The 14,217-nt window shown below is 29.3% G+C and overlaps 6 protein-coding genes across 6 annotated transcripts; 3 read left to right on the forward strand and 3 right to left on the reverse strand.

Annotated features, from left to right (window-relative positions):
* Window positions 1-176: 176 nt before the first annotated feature.
* TVAGG3_0671570 (uncharacterized protein) lies at window positions 177-1,756 on the forward strand (the record flags this gene model as incomplete). Its single annotated transcript, XM_001311908.2, has 1 exon — window positions 266-1,756. One exon carries the CDS (start codon window positions 266-268, stop codon window positions 1,754-1,756), a length of 1,491 nt encoding a protein of 496 aa, XP_001311909.1.
* A 570-nt stretch (window positions 1,757-2,326) lies between these two features.
* Window positions 2,327-4,500, forward strand: TVAGG3_0671580 (protein ubiquitination; the record flags this gene model as incomplete). Its single annotated transcript, XM_001311909.1, has 1 exon — window positions 2,592-3,818. One exon carries the CDS (start codon window positions 2,592-2,594, stop codon window positions 3,816-3,818), a length of 1,227 nt encoding a protein of 408 aa, XP_001311910.1.
* A 121-nt stretch (window positions 4,501-4,621) lies between these two features.
* On the reverse strand, window positions 4,622-5,341 carry TVAGG3_0671590 (Potassium Channel Kv1.1, Chain A domain-containing protein; the record flags this gene model as incomplete). The annotated part of the gene is made up of 1 exon (XM_001311910.1): window positions 4,622-5,341. One exon carries the CDS (start codon window positions 5,339-5,341, stop codon window positions 4,622-4,624), a length of 720 nt encoding a protein of 239 aa, XP_001311911.1.
* Window positions 5,342-5,963: 622 nt separating this feature from the next.
* TVAGG3_0671600 (ubiquitin-like family) lies at window positions 5,964-6,533 on the reverse strand (the record flags this gene model as incomplete). The annotated part of the gene is made up of 1 exon (XM_001311911.2): window positions 6,051-6,533. One exon carries the CDS (start codon window positions 6,531-6,533, stop codon window positions 6,051-6,053), a length of 483 nt encoding a protein of 160 aa, XP_001311912.1.
* Window positions 6,534-7,320: 787 nt separating this feature from the next.
* On the reverse strand, window positions 7,321-10,538 carry TVAGG3_0671610 (glycoprotein 38 family; the record flags this gene model as incomplete). Its single annotated transcript, XM_001311912.1, has 1 exon — window positions 8,720-10,099. One exon carries the CDS (start codon window positions 10,097-10,099, stop codon window positions 8,720-8,722), a length of 1,380 nt encoding a protein of 459 aa, XP_001311913.1.
* Window positions 10,539-10,901: 363 nt separating this feature from the next.
* TVAGG3_0671620 (uncharacterized protein) lies at window positions 10,902-13,411 on the forward strand (the record flags this gene model as incomplete). Its single annotated transcript, XM_001311913.1, has 1 exon — window positions 12,395-13,072. One exon carries the CDS (start codon window positions 12,395-12,397, stop codon window positions 13,070-13,072), a length of 678 nt encoding a protein of 225 aa, XP_001311914.1.
* Window positions 13,412-14,217: the final 806 nt, after the last annotated feature.

Genomic DNA, 14,217 nt, shown 5'->3' on the forward strand with positions numbered 1-14,217 from the left:
ATATCTAAATTTACAAAAACACACAAAGTAATAAAAAAAAATTATGCAGGTGAAAGCGCCATCATCTTATGTGGCGCCCATCACTTTCAGCATTATCTCAAAGATATTTCTTCCAAAGCGTGTAATGGAGAACGTAAATAAGTTATTCGCTAATTGGTTGAATACAAAATATTCATATCAAGTTTTTACGCAACAATTACAGAAACTAATTAATGATTATGAAATAGTGAACAATTCATGGCAAGTTCTCCAAAATAAAAAGCAAATGTCGCAAGTTCCGCAATATCAAGCTATTTATAACGCAGTTTGTACCTTTGAAATGCATAACATACCTAGACAAATCCTCTTTTCATACATAGCGATGATTGTCCAGGCAATGTATAGCGGAACTTCGAAGAAGGCTTTTATTACACAAATTTTATCGCAAAATTTTCCTTCCACTTTTAGAATTAAAATACAGGATTTAATGCAACACGCTTTCGCAATTTTCGATATACTACCAAAAGCAAAACAAGTTGTTATCAGCAAACAAAATGAAGTCCTCATAAATAATTCCGACGATGAAGGCCAAAATGAAGCCCCGCCGCCCCCACCACCACCTCCGGGACCGGCAAAGAGAATATCTTTATCTTATATTGAAGTTAAAGTTCCTCTCTCTCAAAATCCAGGGGTTTTGATATTCAACAACGTCTCAAGATCCGTTGCTATTGGTAGTGAAGGCCAAACTACAGAACATATGAGCGAATCAATCCGTTTTATTTCAGATTTACAGATTTACATGGATACAACGTTCGAAACTCTTGTCCGATCTGATCAGACATACAGATCCATGCTGTATGCCGGACAGAGCGACGGAATTTTATACAGAAGTGCAGTTTTGGAATTATACGGAAATTATGGACGAGAAATTCTTGCATTTCCTCGTGAAGTAGTTGAACCCGTTCTCAAGGAAAGATGCATGAGCGTTATATCGGATGTATTTAGCGGCAGAACCCATACAGAAGAGAAAGTTGATTTAATGACGAATCACGTACCAAAGTTTGACTTTTCACCTACGGTTTCTTTCTCAACCCAAAAGTCTCCCATCAAATTCTCATTCAGTGCTCGCTCAACATTAGTTGCCGACTTATTACATCGAATCGGAACACTTCACTCGAAACAACTGATCTCCTTTTTAGACACAATGATGCCATTATTCGTTATTACGCGCACCGATGAGCGGATTTGCATCATTGGAACAGATGCAATTTCGAATGCTTTGTATTTGTTCTCAAAATGCGCAACAGCCATCGACAGCTTCTTCGGATCAGCACTTCCAGAAGATCCCAGTCTCGCGGACATCATTAGGGCCGCGGAATGTGAAGCAGCGAACAAATATTCACCAGTTACAGACACGCACATCGAAGAATTTCTCGAGGACTTCTTGAAGAAGTTCTTCGCATTCGAGTACAAGTTCTACGAGCTCGTGGAAGAGGCGGAGAACAGATACGGACGTGCTTCGAAGGCTTTGTTCACTTTGACAATGTATATTACACAACTCGACGCTCTTTGCTCGAGATTTGCTGCACAATACAAATTGTCGAAGTTTGGAACACTCGCAAAGTTCTTCTCAAGAGCACATGGACCTCACGCAAAAGAATCACTTGAAGCAAGGTTCCCAACTTATTTGAAGAAGTCCCAGAATTTGTTACTTTCCCCTCTTGTCAAAATTGAGATGAGCTCAGATGAACCAGACGCTGTAATTACTCCAATATAAATTTTGTTTTATGATTAATTAATACTACAAGTTTTTTTTTAATGATCCATATGAATTACTTCTAAATTACTCCAATGTTGTTTTATTAGTGGGATGCACACACACATACTCCTTTACTATATAACTAGCTTTGGACTGTATCTTCATCGAAATATCTGTTCAAAATACATACAAAAAAAGGTGTGCTAATCTATTTTTTTTTTGCTCCGGCACTAAAAATGCTACATCTTGGCATATAACAGTCTAAATCAAGAATTTTTAAAATTCCAATGCATAGAATACAATTGCAGCTGTTGTATTCTGCTGTATTTATCAATTATTTGGATTTCATGATGTTCAATATCTGTTCATAAAAATAACAAACCTATCATAGAAAATAACTACTCTCAAAGTCAGACAGTTGCAAGATAAGCTAATTATTCATGACATCTTAAGATATTATTCAAAAATTGAGTGCCAAAAATTAGAATTCTATCTTGAATCAGTTTTTTTTGAATATGGATATGATATAAAATTAGGGATTTATGATTTAGTAAGGTCTTACAAAAATGACAGTTTACATATGTAAGAGTGAATGATAGCTATTCTAATCATTTTTCTCAAAGCTCAGAACCTCTCAGTAATACATGATGCCAATTTAAAGAGCGGTTATCATAATTATATTCAAGTTTTTAATTCTCTTTACAAATTAAATTCAAATAACAAAGAATACAGTACAAAAGTATATAATTCAATCAAGGTTGACCTCATAGAAACAATGTATTTTACTCCAATTCAAATTATTAGTATATTGGGAGATATTTATTACCACAGATATTGTTATGGCAAATGTTATATGGAACTTGCTACAAAAATTGCTGAAGAATACCATTGCGAAAACAATTTACATATAAAAGACGAAAGTCCATTTTTTAAAGCCTTGATCAATGATAATCTCGGAGAATTTATATCATTAACAAATGGAGGTAAAGAGACATCTACTTTAACACTTCAATTTTGTTGCCGACATGGTGCAATTAATTGTTTTAATTATTTACGATCGGAAAGGAACATAACAATAGACTCTTTATGCCTTTGTAATTCATTTATTGGTGGAAATTTAGACATCATTAAAGAATGCTTGAAATATAAAGAACCTGATTATGATGATGCAGTGGAATATGCAATTTTTTCTCATGATTTAGACTTAATTAATTTTTTGAGGGATAATTATCATTTAGAAATTAGTCCGTATTATTGTGCCATGCATGTTAACCTTGAAGCATTTTTGCTTTATTATGAAAAAACACACAATATTAATAAATGCTTTAAATATTCACCAGGATTTGGTATTCCTTCTCTTTGCGAATTTTCCCTCTTGAATCTTGCAAATATCAATTCATTCGATTTCGATGGAAATGCACTTCATTGCGCAATAAAATATAATCATATAGATATTGCAAAATATATAATTTTACACGGTATTGACATGAATTATAAAGTCAAATTATATCAAACACCTCTTCTATATGCGCTATCACATAATAAAAAAGATTTTACTAAGCTTCTTGTTAATTCTGGAGCAAATACAAATATATTGACAGATGAATTCGGCCAATCTGCTCTACACTATGCAATAATAAATGAAGATCAAGAAAATGCAGCCCTACTTATTTGGCATGGTTCAAATGTAAATGCAAAGAATCAAAAAAGTGGTGCAACGGCACTTCATTTCGCATCATTATTAAAGAATAAGGAACTTTTGGATCTTCTAATTTCAAATGGTATTAATGTTGATACAAAAGATTATTATGGAAACACTGCTCTTATGATTTCACTTTTATTCAACTTTGTTGAACATGTGAACTTTTATAAGTCGTTCAGTGGGCACTTCGATTATCGTGAATCAACAAATAACAAAAATAGTACGGAAGTTGTTGAATTTCTTATTGCTAAAGGTGATGATGTAAATGTCAAGAATAATCAAGGAAATACTCCTCTTCATCTGGTTTCATTATTTTCTGATATAATCCAAGCTAAGTATCTTATTTCTCAAAATGCAAAAATTAATGAAGTCAATTGATCTCTTGATATTGCAATTATTTATAATAATGATGAGATGAAAGAATTTCTTCTTTCTTATAATGCAAAAACAAACAACAGCAGCAGCGTGATGAAGGTGCAACCTGATGGTATAATGAAAGAGTTTATTTTAACCTATCGTGATGCTAAAGGGTACAAGCCTTCGCGTTTTCTTAAAAGTGCAAAAAATGCGCTAAAACGACTATTTAACATTAGAACGATCTTTACGATTCTCCTTGGCCCAGTTTTATATATTTTTGATCGTTTAATGCGTAAATCCGGCTATTCATTTATGGCGAGAGTATTTATATGGTTATTATATGGTTTTCTTTTCAGCTCTTTGCTTATGCGCGCGAAATGATATTGATGCTGATTTTATGAAAGTATTTTGGTTTTATAGTTATCAAATTATTTATTGGGACCACAAATGCTTGCTATATTAATAAAAAGCATTATGTGTTTGTTTAATAAAGCAGATTCATGATAACAAAATGCATTTTTTTTTTTCATTTGAATTGATTAAGTCATTTTAACACTTTAGAAACAAATATCTCATGTATGGAAATATATTGTAATATAACTTACATAATATTTTGGTATTATAAAAATAATTTAATTTTTTTTGAATTTCTTCAGCAATTCCAAATATAAAATTCATTAGACTCATATTTTAGATAGTAAAATTCACAACAAAAATGAAAGATTATTGGTTTTCATTAAAAATTTTTTTTAACTAAGCTTTTTTAAAAAAAACATAGCAATACAAAACACTTTACAAACATAATATAACAATGTTAATACATACTATTCCAAGCAAGCAGAGAGGATCTCAGATAACACTTTGTAGCTGTAAGAAACAGCTTTCGATCTTGCATAATCTATCTCAGACATGAATTTACTTGTAATAAGAGTTGCAATCATAGTCTCAGGTTCTCTCGGGCTTGGAGCTTTCACTATATACTTCTTACATATATAGAGAAATTGCAAACATTCATCGACACTTGAAAGAACAACTTCTCCTGTATAGATGTAGCTAAGCATACTCTCTATCTGTTTAATGGAAGTTGAGAAGAGGTCTTCCATTGTTTGGGTCACGTCTTCTTCGAATCCCGAAGAGAAAAGGGAATAAAAGAATTCCGATGAAGATGCTAAAATAAATCTATGAACACTAAAAATTTTCCCATGAGCAGATATTTTAAAGTCTGAACATGTCTTCTCTGTATATAGACGTCTCATATCAGCTATATATTTCTCTCGGAAGTCACTCGATGGAAATGGAATTCCGATTGTTCCAAAAGTTGGTCGTAATGATTCACTTGGCATCAGACCAGCATATAAATATTCTAGAATTTGTTTGAAGGGTCCAGAATCTATTTTTTGGATATTAGTTCGACATCGTTCTTGCGATTCACGGAATAATGGCCATCTATTAAATAAAAGAGCTTTGTGAAGACCCAATGGTACACCATCGTTTGTAGTAACCAAAAAATCTGGATGATCGGGCCTTTTTTTCATGGATTCCATTATTTTTTGCCAAATATAGTCTCAATTTTAACTTTACATTGTCAAATTTATTTTTATTTTTCCTGACTAGTGTTCACTGATCTGTACTTTCCATTATACATCAGATTTTCATGCATCAACTACAAGTTCAAAGAATTTCAAGTAGAATTTAACCGACTTTTTAATTTAGGGCCATTTGTACAATAATTCGATGTTGTAAACATATTGGCATGACAATAGTTAAGACGTTTAATCTTATTTAGAATATTTCCGATAAGCCACTATTTTCCTTTATTAAGAATACGTATCTCTTGCTAGAATATAATTTTTTCTCATAGTGCATTGAGAAATTACAGTGTAGTTAATAATAAACGAAATAATTTTTATTTGAATAAAAATATAATGCAGATTTATTTTAATGGTAGTAATTTTATCTAACACTAAGGCAAATGTTTTGAATTTCTCAGAGTAATGTATATAATGGAAGAAAATTTTATGAGGAAATATTAATTGTTCAATTATACGGTATCAATAATATGGATCTAGCGAACCACTGCTCTATATATCAAAATAGAATGCACTGTAGAAGAAACCTTAGTTCATAAAATTTTGAATAAATTTATAAAAAAATATTTTGAGAATTAAAATACTAAATATGTTTTTAAAAAACACTAAAAAGCTGATACGAGTTTTGCTAAAACAAAAGCAATTTCGTAATCAACCATAAAAATTATTGAATCCAAAACTTTGGTAAAGGAGCTGCACATGGTGTTTGGGGTTTTGGAGGTGTAAACAATGGGAGGATCCGGTTAAATTTAAATGGAGCATCAATATTTTCAAGATATTCAACCCTTTGTTTTTGGTTTTTGCGGTAAAAATCAGGCTTCATTTCAATTCTACTATACTGAAGTTCACAAATTTTCTGTTTTTCCAGATCCATGTCTTTAACAAGTTTATATTTTGATATTGTATTGGCAAAGATGGTTTTAGGAGTAGGGTAAACTGTACATATTATATCGCCATCAGTCATAGAATAAAACTTAAATGTTAATGTATCAACAAGCTTCATTCCTTTGTATAAAAATATACAATCATTACCTTCGTACTGTCTTAGCGAAGAAATATTACTCTCTGGATCTACATGTACATCGCGAATACCATTAATGTTATTTAATGTTTTTAAATAAAGAGTGCGAGTCTGGCCAATGCTCATTCCGAAATAATAAACAATAAAAATCTGTTTTGATAGACGGTTCAATTTTTTTGTTGGTTTAGCCATGTAAAATAATATCATTATGTATTATAGTATTAAAGGCATTTTATTCATTTTTGTCTGACAATTTCTGAATGTGAAATTGAAAGCGATCTTTCAATCAAAGATTTACATCGAAAATAAGGTCACTTTATATCAATAATCTAATTTTCTAATTTTTACATTTTGAAAGCATTATTCAATGTGAGGCTAAAAGCTCTTTCAATTTTAAATTGAAAGTGCAAACGTGAATTCAATACTTACGAAAAATATCACTGCCGATAATTTAATCAGAACGTTTCATAATGGTCATAGCAATTATTCAACGATTAGGTTTTTTTTTAATTTCAGTGTTTTGAAAAAGTAATCAAAAATATCGAATCATCAATGATAAACTCTGAGTAATGGATAGCAATTGCCCATTTAAAATGATTAATAAGAGTAAAAGTTTGAAAAAATTCAATGTTTCTATCACTATATCATTCAACTATATATTGATTAAATCAACATGTGAATGAAATTAAATTATTCAATATTGGCTCTGCTTTTTTTTTATCAAGGATTTAATTTCCGGTAAAAACAGTTCTCCAATGCCAAAGGAGATCTATACAAATGGTTCAACATTAATTGTTGATAGAATAATTAATTTTGACACTCGAATCTTTACACTTGCGGAACTAAACAAGATTTTTCTTTTTGGATCTACATAAAATATAGTCTATTGCAAATAAATCTGATAATTAGAGGAAAAATGTCTATTTTATTAATTTGTGAATTGAAAAGTCCACCAATCTTATTGATAATAAGTAAAATATTATTTTTCCTGGATATCACTCAAATTTTATTATAAAAAACATATTTGATCTCAAATCATATCATTAATCCATTTTTTTTTTAGGAATTTCGTCAAAGCCAGTTCTTTTGTTCCATCATGTATTAATATCCTATGTACAACTTCAAATTTTGCTTCGTCTTCTCATAAAAAACAAATTAGATCTTTTTATGGAATAAAAAAGCATTTGAAATGTTTTGATCCTTTGAATAGTGACATTTTCACATTACAACCAAAAATTATATGCAGTGTATGGAAGAAAACTCTAAATCATGCTAAATTAATGTTTCATATACTCTAAATTCGGAAATATTTCACAATTTATCATCGCCCAAGACAAAATTCGTATACTCAGAAACAGTAACAACAGTGGTACCCATTTCATATACATTTATATGCTCAAAATAAAAAATTTCATGTTGATCAAAGAATAAGAGGACAATTAAGGCGTTTCCATCTGGAAACTAACAATTTCACTTTATTAGAAATTTCAACGACAAGCCTAAATCTAATCGATTTGGCAATTTTGATGCTTTTTCATTCATCAAAGATGATAAATGCAAGATATGACATAGTAACTAAAAATTTATCCAATATTTTGATTGTAATAATAGAAGAAATGACAATTTCTTTCTCATCGAAGAAATTAAAATCAAAATAATTCAAGACTTACGGCTGTCAAACAATTTAAGGATTTAAATCAGAAGATGAATTAATTTGTCAAAAGCAATTATGAGCGGAATTTCAGATGTTTGGAATGAATGTTTGAAACTTTGAAAACATGATAATTCATCGCTTTCGCATTTTCTGAAATGAATACAATATTATGATTGAGTTTACTATGTCCATTATTACACTAATCATTTCTTATTTGTATCGATCAATAGACTAATATGGATGAACTTCTCTTATAGTAGCCACAATTAAATATTCTAATGCCAAGAACAGCTTATGAAAAAAGAATAAAGGATGAACTACAATTGACTTTGATACACAAATGAATAATAATGAATTTATTGAAGATTTGTTTTATTAAGGAGTTCAGGAAAATACAATAACTAATTATAGTGCTCAAAAACAGAAAAACGATTAATATAACTATATTTCATGTAGGAAGCATTGATGCTAAATTGGAAAATGACTCAACTCATCTTGGATTCGTTTTTGATAAATAAAATGTTAACTAAATATTTAGTGATGCCTATCAGTATTAGAGATTTATTATTCTGTAAAAGTATTCAATCAGCGATTTTTAATTTCCATATACGCAAAATTTATTCTATTTTCTCAATTAAAAATTCTATTTAAAACATTATCAAATTTCGTTAGAATCCAAGCTATTACTAATATTTTCATGTTGCTCTCCCTCGTTTTCATCATCAGAAACAATCTCTTCTTGTGTTGGTTTCATTGATTGTTTCTTCTTTTTCTCGATAACTTTGTATACAATAAATATAAACACTCCAACTGCAACAATTATTGTTAATATAATAGCGAGTATAAGGATTATACCACTTAAACCGCGGTTTAACTTTTCTTCCTTCTTATTAAATTCTATGACATCTTCCTTCGAATTTCCATTTCCATTTGATGGCAATCTTAAAAACAAATCATTTTCGAAGATTTCTTCATCTCCCTCTTCTTCAGTTGAATTTTCCTCAGATGGAACAATTTGAACTTTAACTTTAGCTTTAAGTTTAAATGTTGTAAGGTTTTCTTCTTCGCGAATAAACTTGAAGAGGTCATAATATGGATAAATAGTAACTGTATTATGTGAAACTTCATTTGTTGTGAATTCATTAGATGTAGTTAAATAATTCGATATTTCTTTATTGTCACTATTTACTGTAACATTAAATTTCTTATTGTTATGAACAGTAATTGAAAAGATTTCAATTTCATCGTTATCAATAGTGATTTCTTTTTCTATTGAAAAGTTTGTTTTTGTTGTGAATGTTGATTCTATTTTCATTGGCGTCATAAATAATCTCTTTTGAATAGGAGGTAAAACACTTACTGCTTGAACTTTGCATGCTTCAGTTTTAGATTTGCATTCCAATTTGATTAACTGGCTCAATCTTTCATCATGAATTTTTGTTGTTATTGTGAATGGATTTTCATATGTCTCTAAAATTGTTTTTGGAGCATTTTGTTTCGTATATACATTATAATGCTTTGTATCATTGTATACAACAGTTGCAATGAAATCATCTTTGCTATTAAATACGAAATTACCATATAAACATTGACTTTTTCCTGGTTGGATTGTAAAAACTTTTGAATCTGTGTATTTTAATCCTAAATCATAGTTTACAAAATCAGGACTCCAAATTTCATTATCAAGACATGAAATAGTATTATCAGATAAATCGTAAGGATCAAACTCAAGCTCATTATAGAATGGATGATGCAAACTTGTGAAATCTTCAACTTGGGACTGCGTATAAACTCCGGATTTTGTTGGAATCAAATACTTTTTTTCCATTTGGAAATATGATTTTGTAATTGATTCATTATTGTCATAATAAGCTAAATAATAATCTCCTCTTTGTGATGACTTTTCACAGTTTAAATCAACAGTCAACAATGCTGTTTCGTTTGAGAAGTTTCCAAGAGTTGAATTAATATTATATCCTGTAAATGAAATTAAATGCATTGATCTTCTTATTAAAATATTAGAATCAGAGTCTTCCATATGCTTAGCAACAAATCGTTGGCAGAAAAATCGTTGTGTCGAAAATATTGAATAAGATAGATCACTTCCATTGATTTTGGAAGCGTTTATTTCTATCAATTGGAGAGTAAACGGTTCTGATAAACTTGCTGCAGATATTTTCGAAATAATCTTGTTTTGATCTGTATCAGGTTGAATTATTGCGAAAGGATCTTCAAAATGATGAAAAATTGGATAGTTTCGATAATTTGAATTATAGTAATCGACTATGATTGATGTGTTTGAAGCAATAACTACACTATGATCGTTACAATACGCTTTTCCAGCTGGAATTTGTACAAAATAACGGCCAGCAACAGGCGAAAGGTCAAAATTATCTTGATAACAGTCTGTAAGATACTGATTATCGTAAGACTTGACTCTAAAAATTAGGTATCCAATAAACACTGACTCGATTTCAAGGAAAAGGTGACATTTTTACACATTTTTTTCTTCCTTCAAAAAATCACAAAAATTTAAGATTTTGCGATCAGTATTTTCAGATTTATATTCGTGATTTCAATCTGGAATGATCGCTAGTTCTGAAAATAATTGTATAATTGAATGACCTCCAGGTCTCATCCATTTCAAAATAGTGCATTACTATATATTATGCCAGATAATGCAAATATATTTTTGATAACTTGTAAAAAATTTTACATTTTTGAATTCCAAATTTATATTATTTGGATAAACATATTATTGCAACAACAAAAAACATTATTTCGATTTTTCCCGAAATCTACCTTGAAAGGCATTATTATTTTATTAAATATAAGCAATACATTATCTGATATTTGATTTTCTGCAAAATTCTCAGCCATTTTCTTCCAAAGTTCTTTACATTGAAATTGACATATGTGTTTTCAATCACATTGAAAAGGAAGAAAAGTCACTTTTTCTTTTTCAAAAAAAGAGAATCAAAAGTTTTAGAAAAGTTATATTGTAATGACAAAACTAAGTAAAACAAGCGCAATCATATCTTTAATTACGTTCTTACAAAATATTGGATCTGTTTTAGATTTCAAAAAGTTCATTGTTTCACCAAAAGTCCAGAAGATTTGTGGATTTTTCAAAAATCTCATTAGTGTCATTGCAGATAACACACTTGGGTTAATCAAAAATACTGACTTCAACTTCATGATCTCGTTCATCATTTTTTTATTTTCAATATTAATTTTCTCGTCAAGTTTTGTTCATGGACTTGAAACAAACAATGATCTTATTAATACAATAACATGTTTATTAACAGCTTTACCATTATTCTTTTTAATATATTTTCAGGTAAATTATTATTTTCAAATACTTGGTGCAATTGTTTCTCCGATTATTTTCTTCTCAATTTGATTTTTTGCATGTAAAAATCGGAGAAGATTATTTGATGATATTAAATTTGTTGAATCAGAAGAACATTACAATATGCAAAGAGAAATCATACAAAATGAACATACAGAGGAGGAATTGGTTGACATGATTGATAAAATAATTCATTTTGAACGACCTCATAAAGCAACTGATATATTCAAAATATTTGCAGGAATAATCTTGATCGTAATAGTGATTATATTTAGAAAACAATATTTCATCATAGTTCCTATAGCCATATGTGCATTGCTTTTACTTTTTTTGGGAGTCCACAGCCTTATTAAAAAGAAAACATCATTGGACCATTATCTAGATAATTCAAGTGGACATGATGTATTTATTTTTGCTGGAACATTATTATTGAATATTTTATATATTCCACTTTTATCTTATTTCTTCCAATTGGCCTATGTCACTACAACTCAATGCCCAGCAGGCTATTACTGGGGATCATTTATTGGAGATACAGTAATTCAAAAAACAACAGCGCATTGTATTCCATGCAGCTATACATTAAAGCAAAAATATCCTGGAATCGAAGGATATTTAAATGACTTGGTCTATCCAGATTTATCTTCATTCATTAAATACAAGTTTAAGAGATTTGTGTCAAATAATCCGGAAATTTATTACGACACTTTTAATGGAACAAATAACACAGATTATGAATATAGTTATGCAATGTGTCCTCAATTATGTTCAGGTCATCCAGTTCGCATTATCAAATATGAACCATCACTTTACTTTGATTATGATATTTTACCTAAGGATGTTTTGCTATTTCTATGGGGAATAGTATTTGTTATGATTGGATGCCCTGTTTTATTTTTTGTATTGGTTTATAGAGCAAGAAGTGAATTCAAAACAATTTTGGCTTATGGAGAGACAAAAGAAAACAGATGACATTCATTAATGCTAAGAATATCATCAACTGGATCTAAGTTTTGCAAAGATTATAATTATTTCAATCCTTATTTTGAAATTGTCAAGATTATATACAAATTCTTTGTTTTGCTTGTAACATCATTTGCAAATTATGCAAGCAGTTACATCATTGTTTGTCTCCCTGTGTTACATCTTTTGATGTTTATCTTAACATTTTTTAGGAAGCCTTATCTTTCATTCCTCAACAATGTAGTTGATTGCATACTTTATGCTATTAACACGATAGTCGGAATCATTACTTTTGTTAACATTATCAAGCCATTACCAGATAAAGTCAATTCATGGACTATTATCATTTCAGATGCAGCCGGTATTCTTGCAACAATCGTTACAATAATAGGTGGTTTGTTATTTAAGAATGAACCTAATGATCCGACAAGATTCACAGAATTAGATTTACGTAGATTTAAAGAGGAAGAAAAGGCAAGAAAGAAGAAACAGAAAGAAAAACATTCATATACTTATTCGGAAGAAAGTTATGATGAACAAATGGAGGAAGATGATAACAAAGATACTAAAACACCAAATGAAAATGCACAAAAGGAAGAACTAATTGAAATTCCAAAGGAATTAATTCAACCAGTTGATGGATCGCATGAAGTATTGGATAAGGATATAAATCAAGATAGAATTTACACATGCTGAAGATTCAATACTTTTTATATGATTTATGATTTTTTAGTTAAAGATGCTGAATATTCGATTTTGTTACGCTATGCAAGATTGATGGGCATTATGGGATTAGTTGCCTCATTCCCCGGAGTAATTATGAAGCATATCAGACGTTCTTGCATCGATTATAAAAAATGGTTTTGAATTGTATTAAAAATATGATTTTTTTTGAGTTAATAATATTTTTTATAATCAATAAAAAAGAACAGAATAAGCTCAACTATATATAATAAAATACTTATATAAATGTATACTTTTACCAAAGTGAAACAGAATTTATACATTTAACAACATTTAATATCTTTATTGGCGCATATACAATTAGCAGCAAGAAATTTAAGTATTCTGAAGTCAAAATCATTTCATAACATGCTAAAATAAATTAATTTGAAAGCTTTGAAAATGGTTTTGAAGTTTTAGATTTTATTTCAAACATTTTAAATACAAAAGTAATAAAGTATGTTCAATAACTGATGCAGCAAATGAAAGTTAGATTTTATTTCAAAATTTTCATGATAATTGTAAAAACAAGTGGAGAAGAAGGTTTCGATTTAAGATTTTATTTGCCGCTATAAATCCTAATGTTGAAGCAAGTAAATTACTTGGAACTTCTCAAGCAATTAACTTTGATCAAAGAGATCAATTTGGCGCATCAACACTTCATGATGCAGCATTAAATTCGAATGTCGAAGTTATCAAATACCTAGTTTCTCTTCAGATAATTAACATTAATGTATTAGGTTATAAAAATAAAACACCACTTCATTATGCAGCTCATATTAAAAACATTGAAGTTTTCAAATAACTTTAGTCTCTTCCAAATAAATGCGATAATTGAATATCAAAACTTGAAGAAATACATTTGTGAATCTTTGTAAATAAATTTATTTTCGATCTATGAGAATTAGATAAATAAATTATATCAATGATAAATTTTACATTGAGCTCAATTGAATATGAGGATTAATCAAAGAATATTGAAAATTGTTATGATGATGAAATATTTTATGATATTATGACTGTATTTGTTTTTTTTTGATCTTGTTGATTTTTAACAATTTTTCAGAGAAAAAAATAAAGTTTTTAAAATGATTTTATAAAAAAAGTAGTTTAAGAAA

The sequence above is a fragment of the Trichomonas vaginalis genome, chromosome III (genome assembly GCF_026262505.1).
Source record: "Trichomonas vaginalis G3 chromosome III, whole genome shotgun sequence".
Classification (NCBI taxonomy): Eukaryota; Parabasalia; order Trichomonadida; family Trichomonadidae; genus Trichomonas; species Trichomonas vaginalis.